The sequence below is a fragment of the Brachyhypopomus gauderio genome, chromosome 19 (assembly GCF_052324685.1).
Source record: "Brachyhypopomus gauderio isolate BG-103 chromosome 19, BGAUD_0.2, whole genome shotgun sequence".
Classification (NCBI taxonomy): domain Eukaryota; kingdom Metazoa; phylum Chordata; class Actinopteri; order Gymnotiformes; family Hypopomidae; genus Brachyhypopomus; species Brachyhypopomus gauderio.
Genome location: NC_135229.1, coordinates 9,615,433 through 9,639,127, shown reverse-complemented (window position 1 = coordinate 9,639,127; position 23,695 = coordinate 9,615,433). Strand labels below are relative to the sequence as shown.

General features: G+C 46.6%; 1 protein-coding gene across 2 annotated transcripts in view; it reads right to left on the bottom strand.

Moving 5' to 3' along the window:
• The window catches only part of dscamb (Down syndrome cell adhesion molecule b), a 116,910-nt gene that overhangs the window by 74,132 nt on the left and 19,083 nt on the right, over positions 1–23,695 (bottom strand). For both annotated transcript variants that reach the window (XM_076981899.1, XM_076981900.1), the window contains exons 2-3: positions 23,341–23,658; positions 22,785–22,931 (exon numbers count right to left, since the gene is read on the bottom strand). In XM_076981899.1, coding sequence (XP_076838014.1) covers positions 22,785–22,931; positions 23,341–23,658 — 465 coding nt within the window. The remainder of the gene's footprint in view (positions 1–22,784; positions 22,932–23,340; positions 23,659–23,695) is intronic.

Sequence of the window (23,695 nt, the reverse complement as noted above, 5' to 3'; positions counted from 1 at the left end):
AAATGAAGTGCGCTAACCAAAATGTTCCTTGTCTAAGGATTACAGGCGCACAGGTTTCTTTTGCCTACAGCTATACCATCTAGTGAGTGCCACAGGGAAGTGGGTGGTTTCCATTTATGAATGCAGGCTCCTCTAAAGACTGTCTGCACACATCCTCTTAGGGGGTTTTGTCTTGTCTCTGATTCACTCATCTTAAAGCTCTGGATCCAGACATCCATAAAGCAGCTTTGTGATAATGTTTATGAGAAAAATATTCTATGCTAATAAGCAGAACTAAACTAAAATCAACTGATTAATCTTGGGTGTGGAGGATATATACACACCTCATTAGTCTTCAGACACAGAACAGAACAGAACACATAACAGGACACAACACAACACAGAACAGAACACAGAAGATATTTTGTGGTCAATAATATTTACATTTGTGCAAATGCTCTTCAGTATCAGATCTGAAAATCATCTAATCTCTACAGGAGAAGGTCCATCTTGAAGCTCATTGGATGTGTTGCTCTGAACAGCTCAGTGACTGGAATTTCTTTATCTTTGTTTCAGATATGTTCATTCCCTCACTGTATGATAGCTCAACTAGAATGTGTCTGTGCTAATTGGATTAGCATGTCTCCCAGCCAGATGGATTAGCATGTGTCTGTGCTAGCTGCATTAGCATGTCTCGCTGTTCTAGCTGGATTAGCTTGCATCTCTGCGCTAGCTGTATTAGCACATGTCTCTGTGCTAGTTAGACTAGCATGCACCACTGTCTTCTGTCTAGAGGAGGCCTGCGGTAATGACTCCACAGTGTCTCTAGATAAGACACGATGCTCCACGCTGCCTTTTGAACCGTTCTCAAACTGGCTAACCTTTGTGGACACCAAAGAGGTCATTAAGGTATTTTAAGTACCGCTCTATTTCCCCGGACAGCCACAATGTTAGCTTTGCATTATTATTTGATGAGCCATTTTTGCAGCTCTCTGTGTTGATAGACACAAGCAGCCTAACCCCATGCCCACATATGTATGTGTGGCTACACCCATTTAGAACAGCAGAGGAGAAGTTGGGTGGGGCTTGTCATAAGAGTGGCAGGTTGCCTCTTCTTAATGGCCCAATCATGTAATCTGATAAAGGACAATCCATCTGTGTTCTCCCAGTCAATCCTGACATGGTTTCCAGGGAAACAGCACCTGCAGAAGACGGCGAGAGACCTTGAGGGGAGAAATGTCTCCCAATAGTGCTGCCTGCATCCTACAAGCTGAGAAAAGGGGGAGGGACCAAGAGGAAAAGGGTGGGGCCAAGAGACGCACACACAGGCCGTGGGAAGGGTTAACCCTGACCAACCACGATGAACGCTTAGTGATAAATCCAAGGAGAAATCACCGCGTATACACATGAATGCACGCAACACTGGCCCGTAACCAGAACGTTGTCTTTACCATCACAAAAGCCATGGACTCCAACTGCAACACAAGCAGCATTAGCAAACATGGTGAGGAACCTGACTCCAGCCCACGGAAGACCAAGGACATCACGGGCGAGACGCCAACGCTTACATGCTCACATAACGTGATACACCATGCAGTACATCAAAGTTCATCCTGAATGAGCTGTATGCTGATCACAGACCTAGCAAAGCAAATAGAAGGTATGTGCACTCCACAGGTTAAACATAACGTTTTTAAATTAGATCTTATTTACATGCTGACTGGACAACGTGAGTGATATTTTCACATCTCTTTGCACATTGAGCAACAGTACATATTACTAGGTCACTGACTGAGTCACTAGTTACACAGTTACTCACAAGGCTTGTGAATATGGAAAGGAAAGGATTACTACATCTTTTCCTTTTCTTTATTTCTTTCTGTCTAAATTGTTGTTGTTGTCGTTGTTGTCATGGTGACCGGTGTCGGCCAGAGGAGGATGGGTTCCCCCCCTGAGTCTTGGTTCCTCTCAAGGTTTCTTCCTCATGCAAAAAACTAGGGAGTTTTTCCTTGCCACTGTCGCCCTTGGCTTGCTCACTGGGGGCTAGGACTCGGCACTTGTAAAGCTGCTTTGTGACAACAACTGTTGTAAAAAGCGCTATATAAATAAAATTTGATTGATTGATTGATATGGAAGTGGTGAACACCTCTGTTGGTGCAGTACAACATGACCTGTTAGTTACCGATACTGATAAATGGAATTTTAAGTAATAAAAAATAAATTTTATATAAAATATATAAAAATATTCAATATATCATTATAAATTCTGGATATTCCTTTGTGATCAATTAAAGCATATCAGTGTGTCACCGCATTGTCCCCTAGTGTCTCTCACAGCAGTGGTTCACTGTAATGTTCCTCTAGAAGATCTCAGCCTCTCACAGCAGTGGTTCACTGTAGTGTTTCTGTAAAACATCTCAGCCTCTCACAGCAGTGGTTCACTGTAGTGTTCCTGTAGAACATCTCAGTTTCTCACAGCAGTGGTTCACTGTAGTGTTCCTGTAGAACATCTCAGTTTCTCACAGTAGTGGTTCACTGTAGTGTTCCTGTAGAACATCTCACCCTCTCACAGCAGTGGTTCACTGTAGTGTTCCTATAGAACATCTCACCCTCTCACGGCTGTGAATCATTGTAGTGTTACTATAGAACATCTCAGCCTTTCACAGCTGTGAATCATTGTAGTGTTCCTCTAGAACATCTCAGCCTCATAGTGCTCAGGCTGCTGGACCCTATACATAGAACACACACACCATAAACCAGATCTGCCATCATAATAGAGATCTGCTAGGGCACAGCACTGCAAACTAGACAGTACGAACTACACACCAGACATTATGCACTACACAGTACACTACACTACATGCTACACAGCACACTACACGCTACACAGTTCACTACACACTAGACAGTCCACACACACACAGTACACACTACACTACATACTACACGCTACACAGTACACTACACAGTACACACACGCAGAACACACTACACAGTACACTACACAGTACACTACACTACACAATACACTACATGCTACACAGTACACTACATAATACACACTACACAGTACACTACACAATACACAGTACACACTACATGCTACACACCACATTACACAGTACACCACACACTACACAGTACACTACATACTACACACTACACTCTGTGCTCCATCTCATATGTATAGTGTATACTTTAGTGTCCTGCAGCATAAGCAACAGTAGCCGCTGTGGCAACTGCCATTTTTTTTGCAGTAGTCCTCAGAGCGCCTAGCAACAGACCTGCCTGCCTTTTAAAAATAGGCTGGACCTCACTGACCGTCTCAATGCAGAGGTTACCATGTACAAACACACACACACACACACACACACACACACACACACACACACACACACACACACACACATATATATATAACACACTTCATTGATTATTCACTGCAGCCCTGAAGGGAAAGAGGCGCTTACATCCCTCCATCTATAACTACTACCACCTCCACCTCCCCATCTACCCCACTATAACCACTACCACCTCCACCTCCCCATCCACCCCACTATAACCACTACCACCTCCACCTTCCCATCTACCCCACTATAACCACTACCACCTCCACCTCTCCATCTACCCCACTATAACCACTACCACCTCCACCTCTCCATCTACCCCACTATAACCACTACCACCTCCACCTCTCCATCTACCCCACTATAACCACTACCACCTCCACCTCCCCATCCACCCCACTATAACCACTACCACCTCCACCTCCCCATCTACCCCACTATAACCACTACCACCTCCACCTCCCCATCTACCCCACTATAACCACTACCACCTCCACCTCCCCATCCACCCCACTATAACCACTACCACCTCCCCATCCACCCCACTATAACCACTACCACCTCCACCTTCCCATCTACCCCACTATAACCACTACCACCTCCACCTCCCCATCCACCCCACTATAACCACTACCACCTCCACCTCCCCATCTACCCCACTATAACCACTACCACCTCCACCTCCCCATCTACCCCACTATAACCACTACCACCTCCACCTCCCCATCTACCCCACTATAACCACTACCACCTCCACCTCCCCATCTACCCCACTATAACCACTACCACCTCCACCTCCCCATCTACCCCACTATAACCACTACCACCTCCACCTCCCCATCTACCCCACTATAACCAGTACCACCTCCACCTCCCCATCCACCCCACTATAACCACTACCACCTCCACCTCCCCATCTACCCCACTATAACCACTACCACCTCCACCTTCCCATCTACCCCACTATAACCACTACCACCTCCACCTCCCCATCTACCCCACTATAACCACTACCACCTCCACCTTCCCATCCACCCCACTATAACCACTACCACCTCCACCTTCCCATCTACCCCACTGTAACCACTACCACCTCCACCTCCCCATCTACCCCACTATAACCAGTACCACCTCCACCTCTCCATCTACCCCACTATAACCACTACCACCTCCACCTCCCCCACTAACCCCACTATAACCACTCCCACCTCCACCTCCCCATCTACCCCACTATAACCACTACCACCTCCACCTCCCCATCCACCCCACTATAACCACTACCACCTCCACCTCCCCATCTACCCCACTATAACCACTACCACCTCCACCTCCCCATCTACCCCACTATAACCACTACCACCTCCACCTCCCCATCTACCCCACTATAACCACTACCACCTCCACCTCCCCATCTACCCCACTATAACCAGTACCACCTCCACCTCCCCATCTACCCCACTATAACCAGTACCACCTCCACCTCCCCATCCACCCCACTATAACCACTACCACCTCCACCTCCCCATCTACCCCACTATAACCACTACCACCTCCACCTTCCCATCTACCCCACTATAACCACTACCACCTCCACCTCCCCATCTACCCCACTATAACCACTACCACCTCCACCTTCCCATCCACCCCACTATAACCACTACCACCTCCACCTTCCCATCTACCCCACTGTAACCACTACCACCTCCACCTCCCCATCTACCCCACTATAACCAGTACCACCTCCACCTCTCCATCTACCCCACTATAACCACTACCACCTCCACCTCCCCCACTAACCCCACTATAACCACTCCCACCTCCACCTCCCCATCTACCCCACTATAACCACTACCACCTCCACCTCCCCATCCACCCCACTATAACCACTACCACCTCCACCTCCCCATCTACCCCACTATAACCACTACCACCTCCCCATCCACCCCACTATAACCACTACCACCTCCATCTCCCCATCTACCCCACTATAACCACTACCACCTCCCCATCCACCCCACTATAACCACTACCACCTCCACCTCCCCATCCACCCCACTATAACCACTACCACCTCCACCTCTCCATCTACCCCACTATAACCACTACCACCTCCACCTCTCCATCTACCCCACTATAACCAGTACCACCTCCACCTCCCCATCCACCCCACTATAACCACTACCACCTCCACCTCTCCATCTACCCCACTATAACCACTACCACCTCCACACCCACATCCACCCCACTATAACCACTACCACCTCCACCTCTCCATCTACCCCACTATAACCACTACCACCTCCACACCCACATCCACCCCACTATAACCAGTACCACCTCCACCTCCCCATCCACCCCACTATAACCACTACCACCTCCACCTCCCCATCTACCCCACTATAACCACCTCCACCTCCCCATCCACCCCACTATAACCACTACCACCTCCACCTCCCCATCTACCCCACTATAACCACTACCACCTCCACCTCCCCATCCACCCCACTATAACCACTACCACCTCCACCTCCCCATCTACCCCACTATAACCACTACCACCTCCACCTCCCCATCTACCCCACTATAACCACTACCACCTCCACCTCTCCATCTACCCCACTATAACCACTACCACCTCCACCTCCCCATCCACCCCACTATAACCACTACCACCTCCACCTCCCCATCCACCCCACTATACCCACTACCACCTCCACCTCCCCATCTACCCCACTATAACCACTACCACCTCCACCTCCCCATCTACCCACTATAACCACTACCACCTCCACCTCCCCATCTACCCCACTATAACCACTACCACCTCCACCTCCCCATCTACCCCACTATAACCACTACCACCTCCACCTCCCCATCCACCCCACTATAACCACTACCACCTCCACCTCACCATCTACCCCACTATAACCACTACCACCTCCACCTTCCCATCTACCCCACTATAACCACTACCACCTCCACCTCCCCATCTACCCCACTATAACCACAACCACCTCCACCTTCCCATCCACCCCACTATAACCACTACCACCTCCACCTTCCCATCTACCCCACTGTAACCAGTACCACCTCCACCTCCCCATCTACCCCACTATAACCAGTACCACCTCCACCTCTCCATCTACCCCACTATAACCAGTACCACCTCCACCTCTCCATCTACCCCACTATAACCACTACCACCTCCACCTCCCCATCTACCCCACTATAACCACTACCACCTCCACCTCCCCCACTAACCCCACTATAACCACTCCCACCTCCACCTCCCCATCTACCCCACTATAACCACTACCACCTCCACCTCCCCATCTACCCCACTATAACCACTACCACCTCCACCTCCCCATCTACCCCACTATAACCACTACCACCTCCACCTCCCCCACTAACCCCACTATAACCACTACCACCTCCACCTCCCCCACTAACCCCACTATAACCACTACCACCTCCACCTTCCCATCTACCCCACTATAACCACTACCACCTCCACCTCCCCATCTACCCCACTATAACCAGTACCACCTCCACCTCCCCATCTACCCCACTATAACCACTACCACCTCCACCTCCCCATCTACCCCACTATAACCACTACCACCTCCACCTCTCCATCTACCCCACTATAACCACTACCACCTCCACCTCTCCATCTACCCCACTATAACCAGTACCACCTCCACCTCCCCATCCACCCCACTATAACCACTACCACCTCCACCTCTCCATCTACCCCACTATAACCACTACCACCTCCACACCCACATCCACCCCACTATAACCACTACCACCTCCACCTCTCCATCTACCCCACTATAACCACTACCACCTCCACACCCACATCCACCCCACTATAACCAGTACCACCTCCACCTCCCCATCTACCCCACTATAACCACTACCACCTCCCCATCTACCCCACTATAACCACTACCACCTCCACCTCCCCATCCACCCCACTATAACCACTACCACCTCCACCTCCCCATCTACCCCACAATAACCACTACCACCTCCACCTCCCCATCTACCCCACTATAACCACTACCACCTCCACCTCCCCATCTACCCCACTATAACCAGTACCACCTCCACCTCTCCATCTACCCCACTATAACCACTACCACCTCCACCTCCCCATCTACCCCACTATAACCACTACCACCTCCACCTCCCCATCTACCCCACTATAACCACTACCACCTCCACCTCCCCCACTATAACCACTCCCACCTCCACCTCCCCATCTACCCCACTATAACCACTACCACCTCCACCTCCCCATCTACCCCACTATAACCAGTACCACCTCCACCTCTCCATCTACCCCACTATAACCAGTACCACCTCCACCTCCCCATCCACCCCACTATAACCACTACCACCTCCACCTTCCCATCTACCCCACTATAACCACTACCACCTCCACCTCCCCATCTACCCCACTATAACCACTACCACCTCCACCTCCCCATCTACCCCACTATAACCACTACCACCTCCACCTCCCCCACTAACCCCACTATAACCACTCCCACCTCCACCTCCCCATCTACCCCACTATAACCACTACCACCTCCACCTCCCCATCTACCCCACTATAACCACTACCACCTCCACCTCCCCCACTAACCCCACTATAACCACTACCACCTCCACCTCCCCCACTAACCCCACTATAACCACTACCACCTCCACCTTCCCATCTACCCCACTATAACCACTACCACCTCCACCTCCCCATCTACCCCACTATAACCACTACCACCTCCACCTCCCCATCTACCCCACTATAACCACTACCACCTCCACCTCCCCATCTACCCCACTATAACCACTACCACCTCCACCTCTCCATCTACCCCACTATAACCACTACCACCTCCACCTCTCCATCTACCCCACTATAACCAGTACCACCTCCACCTCCCCATCCACCCCACTATAACCACTACCACCTCCACCTCTCCATCTACCCCACTATAACCACTACCACCTCCACACCCACATCCACCCCACTATAACCACTACCACCTCCACCTCTCCATCTACCCCACTATAACCACTACCACCTCCACACCCACATCCACCCCACTATAACCAGTACCACCTCCACCTCCCCATCTACCCCACTATAACCACTACCACCTCCCCATCTACCCCACTATAACCACTACCACCTCCACCTCCCCATCCACCCCACTATAACCACTACCACCTCCACCTCCCCATCTACCCCACTATAACCACTACCACCTCCACCTCCCCATCTACCCCACTATAACCACTACCACCTCCACCTTCCCATCTACCCCACTGTAACCACTACCACCTCCACCTCCCCATCTACCCCACTATAACCACTACCACCTCCACCTTCCCATCTACCCCACTGTAACCACTACCACCTCCACCTCCCCATCCACCCCACTATAACCACTACCACCTCCACCTCCCCATCTACCCCACTATAATCACTACCACCTCCACCTCCCCATCTACCCCACTATAACCACTACCACCTCCACCTCCCCATCCACCCCACTATAACCACTACCACCTCCACCTCTCCACCTACCCCACTATAACCACTACCACCTCCACCTTCCCATCTACCCCACTATAATCACTACCACCTCCACCTCCCCATCTACCCCACTATAACCACTACCACCTCCACCTCTCCATCTACCCCACTATAACCACTCCCATCTCCACCTCTCCATCTACCCCACTATAACCACTACCACCTCCACCTCCCCATCTACCCCACTATAACCACTACCACCTCCACCTCCCCATCTACCCCACTATAACCACTACCACCTCCACATCCACCCAGTCTCCATCTCCATCTTTCTGCCCCATTGTCTTCGGGTTCCTCTACATTATTATTCAGCTGCTTTTTAAATGAAATGTTAATGTTGTAGGTGCTGAGAAACATAAAGAAATACAGATACCTTTATATCACCAAACTCTATTAACTCTACAGAATACCTTTATATCACCAAACTCTATTAACTTTACAGAATACCTTTATATCACCAAACTTTATTAACTTTACACAATACCTTTATATCACCAAACTCTATTAACTCTACAAAATAACTTTATATTACCAAACTCTATTAACTCTACAGAATACCTTCATATTACCAAACTCTAATAACTCTACAGAATACAGATACCTTTATATTACCAAACTCTATTAACTCTACAAAATTCCTTTATATCACCAAACTCTATTAACTCTACAAAATACCTTAATATCACCAACTCTATTAAATCTACAGAATACAGATACCTTTATATCACCAAACTCTATTAAATAATTACATTATACTATTTGACTCCAGTCATGTCTAATAAATGTCCTGTACCCAGCATGAGCTGAGATGACGTCTGCCATTATGTGTAGACCAGACTCATATGGGAGGGGGGAGCAGGGGGGTGGATGAGGGGCTCAGCCCTCCTGTCCAATCACAGACATGAATGGCCTGCAGTCTGTGTCTCCTCCAATCATATTCTCATACATCACCCCCCCCCCCCCCCCAAAACGTCACCAGTGACATGTCCAGTGCCATACTAATGGACCTCAACCCACGGACATCTCATGCAAGTGGCATCATTTTACGTCTGTGTTTGTTTATAATAAAAACATTTAACACTGTCCTAGATGTATTATTATAATCAATTCATTTCTATAATAAATATTGATTACAGTACATACCTATGTAGACTAACATGACTTCTGAACAAAACATCTTTGTTTAAGTGGTTTGTGCTTATTAATGTTTTTCCCCACTTATATATCAGTGAAATTTTCAGATTAGCTCAGATTATGGATTAACCAGGATTACGCACATGCATGCGCATCACTTTCATTTCTTTGTCCTCCCACTGATTTTCATGCACAAACCCACAGTGCCATATCTATGCTCACAGCTGGCAAGTGGAACTAAAGGATTATGCAAAGCCACTTCCGCTAGCAAATAGATTCTCCCACTTCAGAAGAGGCGCTTTTTATGAACTGCGCTATCTGTCCGCCGGGCATTCACAAAAGTTCAAAAAATTCGGTTTTGCTTGTTTTAATAGTGTATGAGAGTGGGGGTGGGGGTGGTGTTCAGTGGTGAGGGGGTGGGGGGTGTTCAGGGGTGGGGGGGTAGGGGGGTAGGGGGTGGGGGGTGAAGTCAGTGTATTTTAAAATGGCTCCCTGCTTGCACACTGTTTGAGATCCTCAGAAAAACACTGTAAAGTCATTTGAGAGCTAACAGAGTTCACAATAAACGTACAGCACAAACAAACCAAAATATAACAACCCCAAATATAACCAGCTGGTTTTCTTTATATAACCAGTGGCTTTTCTTTACATGTTTTATAAGAAACAAGTGAATCGCCTGTTCCTGTTTCTGCTTGTGTGTTCAGAGCTGCTCACAGGGCTGAGTTACACATTCCTGATGTTAGACTGGTGCACTGAACACGTTAGACTGAACACATGGGGTATCCTCTATCCCCACTTTTAGACTGAACACATGGGGTATCCTCTATCCCCACTTTTAGACTGAACACATGGGGTATCCTCTATCCCCACTTTTAGACTGAACACATGGGATATGCATTAACCCCACTATTAGACTGAACACATGGGGTATCCACTAACCCCACTATTAGACTGAACACATGGGGAATCCGCTAACCCCACTATTAGACTGAACACATGGGGTATCCGCTAACCCCAATATTAGACTGAACACATGGGGTATCCACTAACCCCACTATTAGACTGAACACTTGGGGTATCCACTAACCCCACTATTAGACTGAACACATGGGGTGTCCATTAACCCCACTTTTAGACTGAACACATGGGGTATGCACTAAACCCACTATTAGACTGAACACATGGGGTATCCACTAACCCCACTATTAGACTGAACACTTGGGGCATCCACTAACCCCAATATTAGACTGAACACATGGGGTATCCACTAACCCCAATATTAGACTGAACACATGGGGTATCCACTAACCCCAATATTAGACTGAACACATGGGGTATCCACTAACCCCAATATTAGACTGAACACATGGGGTATCCACTAACCCCACTATTAGACTGAACACATGGGGTATCCACTAACCCCACTATTAGACTGAACACATGGGGTATCCACTAACCCCACTATTAGACTGAACACATGGGGTATCCACTAACCCCACTATTAGACTGAACACATGGGGTATCCACTAACCCCACTATTAGACTGAACACATGGGGTATCCACTAACCCCACTATTAGACTGAACACATGGGGTAATTTCCTGTTTGTGATGCTGATGCAGTTGCTAAGGAAGCATTTCTTATAGGACAACTGCAGGAAGGACCACTACACTCTGAGAGTCATGGATTTACTCCAGACATGAGGGGCATACATGTTCACTTGGTCCTGCCCTGCCTGTGTTCAGCTCCACCCACTTCACCTGTGTTCAGCTCCACCCACTCCACCTGTGCCAGCTCCACCCACTACACCTGTGCCAGCTCCTCACACAGTGATAGGAAGTGAAGATAGGACGAGGCAGGAACTCTCAGAATGAGTCAGGAACTATCAGGATGAGGCAGATACTCTCAGGACGAGACAGGGACTCTCAGGATGAGGCAGGAACTCTCAGGATGAGACAGGGACTCTCAGGACGAGGCAGGGACTCTCAGGACGAGGCAGGGACTCTCAGGACGAGGCAGGGACTCTCAGGACGAGGCAGGGACTCTCAGGACGAGGCAGGGACTCTCAGGACGAGGCAGGGACTCTCAGGACGAGGCAGGAACTCTCAGGATGAGGCAGGAACTCTCAGGACGAGACAGGGACTCTCAGGATGAGGCAGGAACTCTCAGGACGAGGCAGGGACTCTCAGGACGAGGCAGGGACTCTCAGGACGAGGCAGGGACTCTCAGGACGAGACAAGGACTCTCAGGACGAGGCAGGGACTCTCAGGACGAGGCAGGGACTCTCAGGACGAGGCAGGGACTCCATCACTCCAGAGGAAATAAGGAAGAACTGCTCTTCCAGCTTTCACTCCATCTGTCTTTTTCTGTCTTTCACTCTTTCTATTTTGTCATTATCTCTCTCTCTCCGTTTCTGTTCCTTTTCCGAGTTCCTCTCTGTCTCTTTCTATTTTTTCCCTGTCTCTTTCTCTCTCTTGTTTTTCTCTCTCCTACTCTCTCTCTCTCTCTCGTTTATTTTTCACATTCTTCTTGATGCAGCTGCTATCATATCAGGACAGACTGACCCTCTTTTTAATAACAGCCACGGTTTGCAACAAGTGTCCCAAAATAAGGATCTATGACAAACTAAAGCCCATTTACACAGCCTGGAGGAAGCCAGTCAGGGGAGACATCAAGTGGTCCACCGACGCCACACACACAAGGTTAATAAGCAATGCCCGTTCTGGGGACGGTTTAAAAACACATGCACAGACACATACTAAATGCCCGGCAATCAGCTGCAGACACACTGTCAGCAGTATGTCCTTGGAAACATGTATGACTGGCTGTGCATCTAAGGCGAAAGGAGAGCTCTTCAGTGTGGCTTTGAGCAACAGACAACAATTACACCTGCCCTGGAGGGTCTGGGGAAACCTGACCATGTTGCCATGGCAACAAAAGTACAGCAGAAAGTAAAGGGGAGGGGGTGGGGGGTATTCAGAATGTTCCCTCTTCTCTGCTGTCCATTTCAGTACATTTCAGTACATTTCAGTACATTTCCCTCAAACAGGCCAATCACTTTTGCACCACCATAAATGTGCCCAATTATGCAACATGCACTATATAAAACACACATATCAAATCCATTAAACTGGAGAAGAAAAATATTATCTCCCCTTCTTTTCTCTTCTCTCATTCTCTCTCTCTCTCTTTCTCTCTCAGCTGAACTCAGGTTATTAAAGTGAAGAGGCTCAGGTGATGAATGTGATGAAGGTGAAGAGGATGATGTCTCTGCTTGGTGTGCAAAGCTCTCACACAGATGCCGAGATCACAGACTGCACCAGCGGGCTCAGAGTTGATCTCACCATCTCCCTGCATCTGCATTCATGCACGGGCCGGAGGTACCGCCACATTATGGACACACTTTGCCTGGTAATCTACAATAACAACATGCTTTGCCTGGTATATCTACAATAACAACATGCTTTGCCTGGTATAATGGGGGCTGGCCCACAGAGACAACTCAACTGGTTTACAGACTTCAGTTAATTGCACACACTAAAAACAATAATATACTAGCCAAGCACAAACAACCTGAACTGAAGTATAACCACTACAATTCTGATAGCATGAGGAGGATCAAGCATACGCCGAGCTCTCGTTTCATAGTCAGATTAATCTCCCATTTGCTAATCTCAGTCTAGATAGGCCAAAACACACGTCACAAAGTGCTCAGATCCTTTAAGTGCCTGTTTTAAACCACTTTCTTTCAAAGAAGAAGCATCTGAGCATGTATTTCCTAATGCACTAGATCCGCGTGGACTCCTTGGGCTGCTGAAGTTCTCGTGAGATGCTCCGCTCGGGAAGACGGCACCTGTCGGCCCTCCTCCCCGCACGCTGGAGTCACGGCTGACACACCTGCGCTGCACCAGGGACGAACGCAAGCCCAAATCTACAGGAGTTTATAAACCCAAATTAATTGGTTGCTCTGCCCTTAATTAGCTCACGCCACACTTCTTTCTAATCTGCTGTCTGGAGTGCTGCCACGTCAGGCCCTGGGGTGCAGCCCAGCGGAGGGGCTGAAGCCGTGGGCTCAGCGCCCCACTCTGATGAGCGGAGGCAGACAGAGACGAACCATAAACCTATCAGTGCTTATTAAAGATGAACTGCCTCCTGGGCCCCTGTGGCCCGCGCAGATTGTTCCGTAATCGTTTCCATTCTGATGGGCAGCGTACTGCTCCGATCTATCAGCAAACAGGAACCGAGGCGCTTTAATCTGCCTCTCGCTTCTCTCCTCTACCTCCGTTTGTTTGTTTGTTTGTTTGTTTTTTCTTTCAACGGCACACTGTGTTAAAACGGATGGGAAAAGCAATGGCAAATTTGTACTTTCAGTCAGAACAGGGAAAAGAGGCTCAAACAAGTGGGGCTACGGCAGACACCCCAACACCTGCACTCATAAACTACTGGCCAAGTCCTAAAGTCAATGTCTTGCCATATCTGTCTCCCTTCATCCAGCAGCACTGCAAACACCATCATGCATCTTTCAGCGTCTAGTCCCATAAAGTGGTGCTGGTGTGATTAATGAAGACAGTATTGATTTTTTTGAGGCGGGAAGGTGGGGGGGTGGTTGGGGGGGGGGGGTGTATTACATCTATTTTTTCCTAGTGTTCTTCTCTCTGAATCTCACATGCTGCTGTAGGCTGTGGCATGTGCAGATGTGATCTGATCTCCAAATGTGGGACACCTTTCTGTGTTTAAAATGGACAAACATAAATATATATATATATAAAAAATATTTTTCTATATTTCTTTAACGTGTGAAAGTGAAGCCAACCGTAATATGTTAAACAGCAAAGGCTTTAATGTGTAAACTGTGGGTTGGGGTCTCCGGTACTGAAGCTCGGACTGTGGGTTAGGGTCTCCGGTACTGAAGCCCAGACTGTGGGTTGGGGTCTGCGGTACTGAAGCCCGGACCGTGGGCTGGGGTCTGCGGTACTGTAGCCCGGACCGTGGGCTGGGGTCTGCGGTACTGAAGCCCGGACCGTGGGCTGGGGTCTGCGGTACTGCTGCAGTTCAGCAGGAGAACACGCTTTCTCCTTGAGCCCTGACCCAATTTACTGCCAAACCTGGCAGCCTAGGGAGAGACAGAGGTTGGGAGGGAGGGGGGGAGAGAGAGAGAGGGGGGGAGGGGAGAGACAGAGAGAGAGAGAGAGAGAGAGAGAGAGAGAGAGGAGGAGAGACGGAGGGGAGAGGAAGGTAGAAGGCGAGAGAGAGAGGGGGAGGGACAGAGAGAGGGAGAGTGAGAGGGAGAGAGGGAGGGAGAGAGAAGGAAGGATAGAGAGAGATAGAGAGAGAGAGGGAGAATCAAGAGAAAATGAGAGACAGCTGAACTGCCTACATTGTGCATTTGATGGTGTCGCCTGTTTACAGAGGAAAGATCTTTGCCCCGCCCACTCTCCACAGCAACCAGCCGTCGAGTGCTGCCTGGCCTGTCATGCGTATGTCACTCTCGCCCGAACAAGGAGCAGTAAAGAGCTCGTGTCTGTGTTCCTCTCTCGTTCGTGCTCCGCTCAAGGTTGTGCTGACTTTGGTGTGCAAGCGCACAAATCCACTGTCTCTCCCATAGTGCCTTTGGGTGTCCTCCGTCAATGCCAGCAGAAAAACAGGGAGCAGCTTCTCCTCGAGCATTTGTGTTCGAGCCTCTCTCTCTCTCTTTCTCTCTCTCTCTCTCTCTCTCTCTCTCTCCGTCCTCCTCCCTGCAGACGATCAAAGCCACACCTGCACTGGAGCACCAGAGCACTCTGAGTGCTCACCACAGCTTCTGGGAATGAATGTGAACATGGAGAAGGCAGAAACGAGTCTCCAGCTGGCGTGTGCAGAGATCAGCTGGCGTGTACAGTGCACAGCCGAAGTCTGCAGTGTGCTTCTGGAGTGCGCAGTAAGCAGCTTTAGTGTATAGTGTGCGGCTGGAGTGCGCAGGGTGCTTCTGGGGTGCACACTGAACAACTTTAGTGTATAATGATCAACTGGAATTTGCAGTGAGCAACTGGAATTTCCAGTAAGCAACTGGAATTTGCAGTGAGCAACTGAATTCTGGAGTCATGATACAGTGTCACACCTCCTTTGGTTTTGGGGGACCCTGCAGTGTCAGGGGGGCTAAACGATGTCTTTGCGAGAAGATGGTGGAAACGGGGAACCGAGACACGAATATCTTTAACTATTAACATATCTGGAAAACCTGGGTGTCTAGATGTTGGTTCTGAGCATGAAGATCACACACCTCAAACGTTCTGATCATTTGAGGGAAGACGGCCCATCCCTGCCCCTGGATAAGTGTCAGTTCTTCAGGGTATGAGGAGTCTACATTGGTCACACGGCATCACAGGATGACGGAGCTACTGATCTATTCTATACCGTTCTAAGAAAGGCCTCCTGTAAGCCAAGCTGAAATAGGCTGAGCCTTCACTGACACACACAAGCGCTGTGCTACCTTACATGGCTTGGCTGGTGGTGTTCTATATCAGGAACATGACAATAAACTATGACCTGCTTAATTTAGTAGCAGAAGTCTTCCTCTGAAAAGGTACCGAGCTCGTAAACTGTTGTAGACGAATTATCTTGATGGTGCCTAACTTGAGGTCAGAACTGTGAACAACCCCCTGACTTACATAATGGCAATAGCAAAACGTGCTGCTACTGGATATAGGTGGTTGTCTGCTTTGTCTACATTCAATGTGCCCTAAACTACAAGACAGGAATGCATGAGACCCAGAGAGCTACTCTTGGACCACTTCAGTCTGCTCCTTCACACCATTTCAGATGGTTTGGACCATCAGTATATACAATGGACGGTATGTCACCGTTGACTCCGATTGTGAATTTTAGAATCCACCAAGATGGCCGTCATGGGAGCCGCCATCTTGTATGCGCTTGCACAGTAGATGGAAATTGGAGCCTGGGGAGTTAATATACAAATCGAATGCTTCAAATTCACCTGTAGGAGGTGCCCAGGAAGATTTAGTTGAGTTATATTTAGAAAAGTCAAGGTTTTCACTGGCATCATGGTGTGTATTTTGAGCATCTTGACCATTTTTTATTAAAGTAAGCATGTAGTCTTAAACGTCTGAAAAATGTTTTTGTGTCATTAATGGGATTCATTAGAGATAGTCCTTGTAGGTACAAATTGTAGGGCTTTGGATAGAGCAGATCTTCCAGGAGAAGTTAATTCCAGATGTATGTCGAAAGTATGTTAGGGTCAGAATTATGCAATTACGCTCATAAATACAATTACCGGTATGTGTATTTTATTTTGATTTTAATATTATCTATTTCTTCATTATGTTTGTCAATTTTTTTAGCATAGTTGCTAACTGACTCATAATTATCATTGTCACAGTAGGCGGGGCCAGCCCCACAGGGGAGCCGCCCACTCCACTTCACTCCACCTCCCGTTCACTCCCACAGTCTAATTCACCCGCATATTCAACAATCACCTGCACCTGTCCCTCCTCAGTCTCACGCCCTGATTTAAGCCTGCAGGTCCTGCAAGTCCTGCAGGAGTGAGCCCGCTCGTGACGTCTTCCGCTACAACTCTTCCCTAAAACCAAGTTTAGTGACTCTAAAGTGACTTCTGTCACACTTGTGCTGCATTTAAATAGTATTTTGTACTGACCTGTAATAGTGGTCATTATTATTGTTGGGATTAAAGTTGAGTTGAAACCCCTTAGGAATGATGTTGCTTCTCAAACATTTTTCAAATAAAGTTGATATGGCGGGTAAGTCTGGTCTTAGTCCAAGTACATTTAGCCAGTTTAATGACTAAACTGGAGATAGTGCTGTCCAGTCAATTAGAAAAACATACAACCCTCCTTAAGCACTGAGATGGTAATTGCTTGGTAGGTTTGCAGTTAAAATATATATAAAAATCTCAAGAAGATTTGAGGTAAGTAACTGCAATGTACTTGAATAAAATATGTAGATATAAAAAATTGTAGTAGTGTCTCCAGAGAAATGACATTTGAGACAGAGGTCCTTCATCAGCTGTGCAGAGTGCTTCTAATTTAATAGCAGGAGGAACCAGTATATATATATATATATATATATATATATATATATATATATATATATATATATATATATATATATATATATATATATATATAAATATAAATATAGATGTATAAATTATCACATTATATATATCACATATAGTAACCTATATATATATATATATATATATATATATATATATATATATGTGTGTGTGTGTGTGTGTGTGTGTGTGTGTGTGTGTGTGTGTGTGTGTGTGTGTGTGTGTGTGTGTGTGTGCGTTTTAGCCAATCTGCAATAACTTCAAGAGAGCTTGGCTAATGACCCGCCTGTGTAATTATTGTGTATCATTTGGACGTGTCAGGACCACTGCTGTAGTCTCTACTTCCTGAATCTCTGAGCTACGTGAGGACTCTCCGCTCTGCACAGCGACTGCAGAGGAACGCACCTGATCCTCCGTGTGCTCTGCCAACCCCTTGGACATTTGAGGACTGGTTTAACTAGATCTGCCTTGACTGTGGCTACACTGTGATTACGCACGTGCTAGTGTGTTTCTGAGTGGATATGAGGCATTACTCTCATTCATCAGTTTACAGTCCACGTATTAACCAGCACATGTTACAGGTTTCACACATTACAGGCTTCAGAGAGGCTATGGAAACGTCACAGTATGACTGTGAGACAGAGCAGGTTGCTATTTCTATTAATGTTACAGAGTGTGTCGTTTATATTATGTGTTGTTGCTCATACGTTGTGACACAGAGCAGATTATGATATTTATACTTTCTTTGATTAACACTATTAAACAAAAAAAATCTTGTTCAATCCATATTTCTTGATATTTTTGTGATTTTGAGAAGTGCATTTATTATTATAGAATACCATTGTGCCCTTTTAGTGGATTTTGCCCTATTAGTGGAATTTGTAATATCATAAATTATGAGGGTAATTATAATTGCTTCATTCAAATACCCAGTGTAAAATTTACAATAATTATTTTATGTACTTGGACATTGTGTTTTGGATCAGTTTCTGATTTCAATCATATAATTTTGTACTTTACTCAACATATCTGTGTCATTCAGTTTCTTAAACATTTTGGGTGTGCTTGGTTAATAAAATCGTTGAAATCATAACGTCAGTGTTCTGTGAGGCGCTCTGATAGGGTTGTGCTTATTCTGGTTGTGATGTTTTGTATTCCAGTTAAATTAACAGACCATTTCAACATCCACCACTGGTGAGCCTTAGAGATTTCTTTCTTTTTTCTTTGCATGTATTTTTTAAATGTCCATAAATGTGTTAAATGGGTTACATATGATAAACAAAGTTCATGAAGAAGCTACCAGAGACTGCAGCACTGACTCTTGAACAGGAAGGGTGGATGTACTGGTGGTGGTGGTGGTGGTGGTGGTGGTGGATGAGGGTATTATGGTTAAAAAGCCAAATCATACCGGTCTCAAATTTCCATATGCACATGTAACATGTGAAACCTGTAATGTGTGAAACCTGTAGCATGTTGATCGTGTGCAGAGTGAACATTAGAGCTCAGTGTTTGCACTGGAGTCTGTTGGACATGCGAGGCAGCGGGTCACTTTCATCTAGAGAGCACATCAATACCCATATCTCATCACTCAAGGCAGCGCAACAGACCAGATCAAATGGGTGAGTCTCTGAACAAAAGCACAAAGGCTAGCAAATAAAGGAGGCAAACAGAGAGAGAGAGAGAGGGGGAGGTCGGGAGTAGAGAGAGAGAGGTGGAGAGAGAGAGAGGTGGAGAGAGAGAGAGGGGGGGGGGGGGAGAGGTGGAGTAGAGAGAGGTGGAGTAGAGAGAGAGAGGTGGAGTAGAGAGAGAGAGGTGGAGTAGAGAGAGGTGGAGAGAGAGAGACATGGGGTAGAGAGAGAGGTGGAGAGAGAGAGGGGGGAGAGGTGGAGTAGAGAGAGGTGGAGAGAGAGAGACATGGGGTAGAGAGAGAGGTGGAGAGAGAGAGACATGGGGTAGAGAGAGAGGTGGAGAGAGAGAGGGGGAGAGGTGGAGTAGAGAGAGGTGGAGAGAGAGAGACATGGGGTAGAGAGAGAGAGGTGGAGTAGAGAGAGAGAGGTGGAGAGAGAGAGAGGTGGAGAGAGAGAGACATGGGGTAGAGAGAGAGGTGGAGAGAGAGAGACATGGGGTAGAGAGAGAGGTGGAGAGAGAGAGAGAGGGGGGGAGAGGTGGAGTAGAGAGAGGTGGAGAGAGAGAGGGGGGGGTGGAGTAGAGAGAGGTGGAGAGAGAGAGGTGGAGAGAGAGAGAGATGGGGTAGAGAGAGAGGTGGAGAGAGAGAGTCTCCATCCTGCTCTTGTTCCACACTCAGCTCTATGTCCCTCCCCAGCCCAGTGAGATTAGGTGCGATGCAGTGTGCAGGAAACTCAAGCACACACATCTCTTTCACCTGTGGTCCTTTCATCTCTTCATTAGTGTGGTCAACTGTTTATCAAAAGCCCGAGAGGGTGGAGGAGGGGTGGAGGAGGGGTGGGGACAGACGCATGGTCATGAATCTGAAAGCACCCATCCCAGTGTATTTTAAAATGCATGACGGGTTAATGGTGAGTTAGTGGAATCATTAGGCCCAGTTCTTTCACATTTAAAACAGGCTCTGCTTCAAATGACTACTGAACAGTCCTTATACTGAGAGGTAATTCATATTGTAATTATATTTTCAATCACAGTTCATTAATTAAGACAACCCCGACTATGTAATTATGCATTTCATCTTCTCCATGATTTGCTGGAAAATCCCCAGTCTCAGAGGGACCGTGTAGCCGTGTACTTGAGCTGGCCACGCAAATGCTGATTTATGCAGAAGGAATGGGGGGGGATCTCTTTGTGTTACACGTACATCTGCAGAATACCCAGCATGCATTGTTATCCTGGACATTCAATCACATGAGCAATATTCAATAGAAAAGCACTAAAGTTATATTTGTATAGGTAGTATGTGTTTATATGTTAAGGTGATATTTGTTTATGCGTCAATTTATTTGTTTGTTGTTCAGATGTTGTTTGTTTGTATGTTCAGGTGTTATTTATTTGATATTAGGGTATTATTTGTTTGTATGTTAAAGGTGATATTTGTTTGTGTAATAAGGTGTTATCTGTATGTTAAAGGTGATATTTGTTTGTATGATAAGGTGTTATCTGTTTGTATGTTAAAGGTGATATTTGTTTGTATGATAAGGTGTTATCTGTTTGTATGTTAAAGGTGATATTTGTTTGTATGATAAGGTGTTATTTATTTGTATGTTAAAGGTGATATTTTTTGTATGTTAAAGGTGTTATTTTTTGTATGTTAAAGGTGTTATTTTTTGTATGTTAAAGGTGTTCTTTATTTGTATGTTAAAGGTGTTCTTTTTTGTATGTTAAAGGTGTTATTTATTTGTATGTTAAAGGTGTTATTTATTTGTAGGTTAAAGGTGTTCTTTTTTGTATGTTAAAGGTGTTATTTATTTGTATGTTAAAGGTGTTATTTATTTGTATGTTAAAGGTATCATGTATAAGCATTTGATGTTTCGCTGATCTGCACATACTAGATGGATTACCCATAATAATGAGTAATATCAAGCCTGAGTAGCATGGTGTTTCATCATACATGTCTTTATCACACAATACAACAGCCCAAACAAGCACCAACACAGCAACTTTATTCCTTTATGATCACATGTAAAGGATTTGATTGCATATGTCCATAATCAAGATGTTTCACTCACAAATGACTAAGATTAAGACTTTAGGTCTGTGTTGAATCAATACAAGTTGGAAATCAAGGTCAAAGGTCATTATACTGAGTGCTTTATGTTAATGTCATAATGATGAATCACAGGTCTTATCATCAGTACTCTCGAGTGCACTACAGAAGTGAGTCAGGTTTGACAGGACATATGAGTATAAACCTTGAACTGACCAGAACACCTTCATCAGAACACCTTCAGCAGTGGGACCCTACAGAACACCAGTGGGCCCCTTCCGAACACCAGTGGGACCCTACAGAAAACCAGTGGGACCCTACAGAAAACCAGTGGGCACCTTCTGAAAACCAGTGGGACCCTACAGAGTGGGCACCTTCCGAGAAAATTATTCTTTTACTAAGATCTTTTTTAGTGTGCTTTGCACCACAGCTGCAGGTTCACGGAAACTCACATCCAAGTTGACATCACCAGATAATTTTTTTCTACTGTGAACATCAAACCTCAGAGTTCAAATGTTTTGTACCCTTTGATGTAATTTTCCACATAAGCGCCATACAGTTCAACTTTGTAAGTACTACACGTGATTATTCCACGTGCAGGTCCCACCCTGCAAACCAGAGTCTGACATTTCTGAATATTCTCCATCATAAACCATCACTGTACTCTCAACCTTCTCCAGTTGAACCTATATACATATATATATATATATATATATATAAAAACCCCAAACGATTACTGAAACCTTCCATTCAAACTAACATCTTAAGGACGGTCCTAGCTAAAGCCACAGAGACACATTTGGAAGATTTTGCAGCTTCTACTGGTGAAATTCATACTGACCACACATAGAGGATCATCTTCAAATCACCCATGACAACCTTGGCATTTCTAACTTGACATGTAAAAATTGCAAACAAACAAACAAAAAGTCCACAAATTCCTAGTTCTGTGAGTGACGCTCTTACCTGAGACGATTGTGACAGTGTCTTTCTCCCACGAGACGACAGTGACGTACTCCTCTACCGAAGCCGGGATAATGCACTTGAAGACAGCTGTATTGCCTCTCATGACTCTCTGATCCGCCACACGGACCGTGTATGGTTCCCGAAATACTGCATACAAAAGCGGGACATACTTTACACATGACGCACTTCATATATGATACATGTGATATTCAGTATTATTTTTACACCATCTTGATATAATTAAATTATAGAATTTTTGGTCAATTTGGTCAATTAGTTAAATTAGGTTTCTGGATTTGAAGCTAAAGTCGGACGCTGGAGATATTCAACTTTGTAGAGGTTGTTGAAAGGATAAACACAAAAAACCCCTGACCCAAATTCCAGCATTGTGTTCTCTGCATGACTAACCCGCATACAGGCCCATTAATATTTAAGTATTTCATCCATCTCTCCCACACCTATCACCAGAATCACGACAGAAAGCACAACTCTGCACATCCCGCTTCTGTAAACGCACGGTCCCATTCGTGTGAGAGGGGAAGACGTCTCTGCTCACCGGCCTTAATGTGTAAGTCTTGACTCCTGATCTTCCCTGATGGATTCTCGGCGGTGCAGTAGTACGTGTTGTCATTGATTAAGTTGCTAAAGCTGGAAGGGAGGAAGCCGTAGATTTGGAGCGTGCCGTTGGGGTGCACGTGCCGGATGCCTGGCACATCGTAGATCTCTTCTCCTGTTGCCAAATACCAGCGCAGCGTGGCAGGGGGCACGGCCGCGGCGGGGCAGGGCACCAGCGCCCCTGTGGTGCTCGAGAACACTACCTCTTGCAGAGATGCATTGATAAAATATAAGCTGGAATGTAGATCTTCACCGAAAACTGTGGGGAGGAGAGCAGGGTACAGACAGAGAAGAGG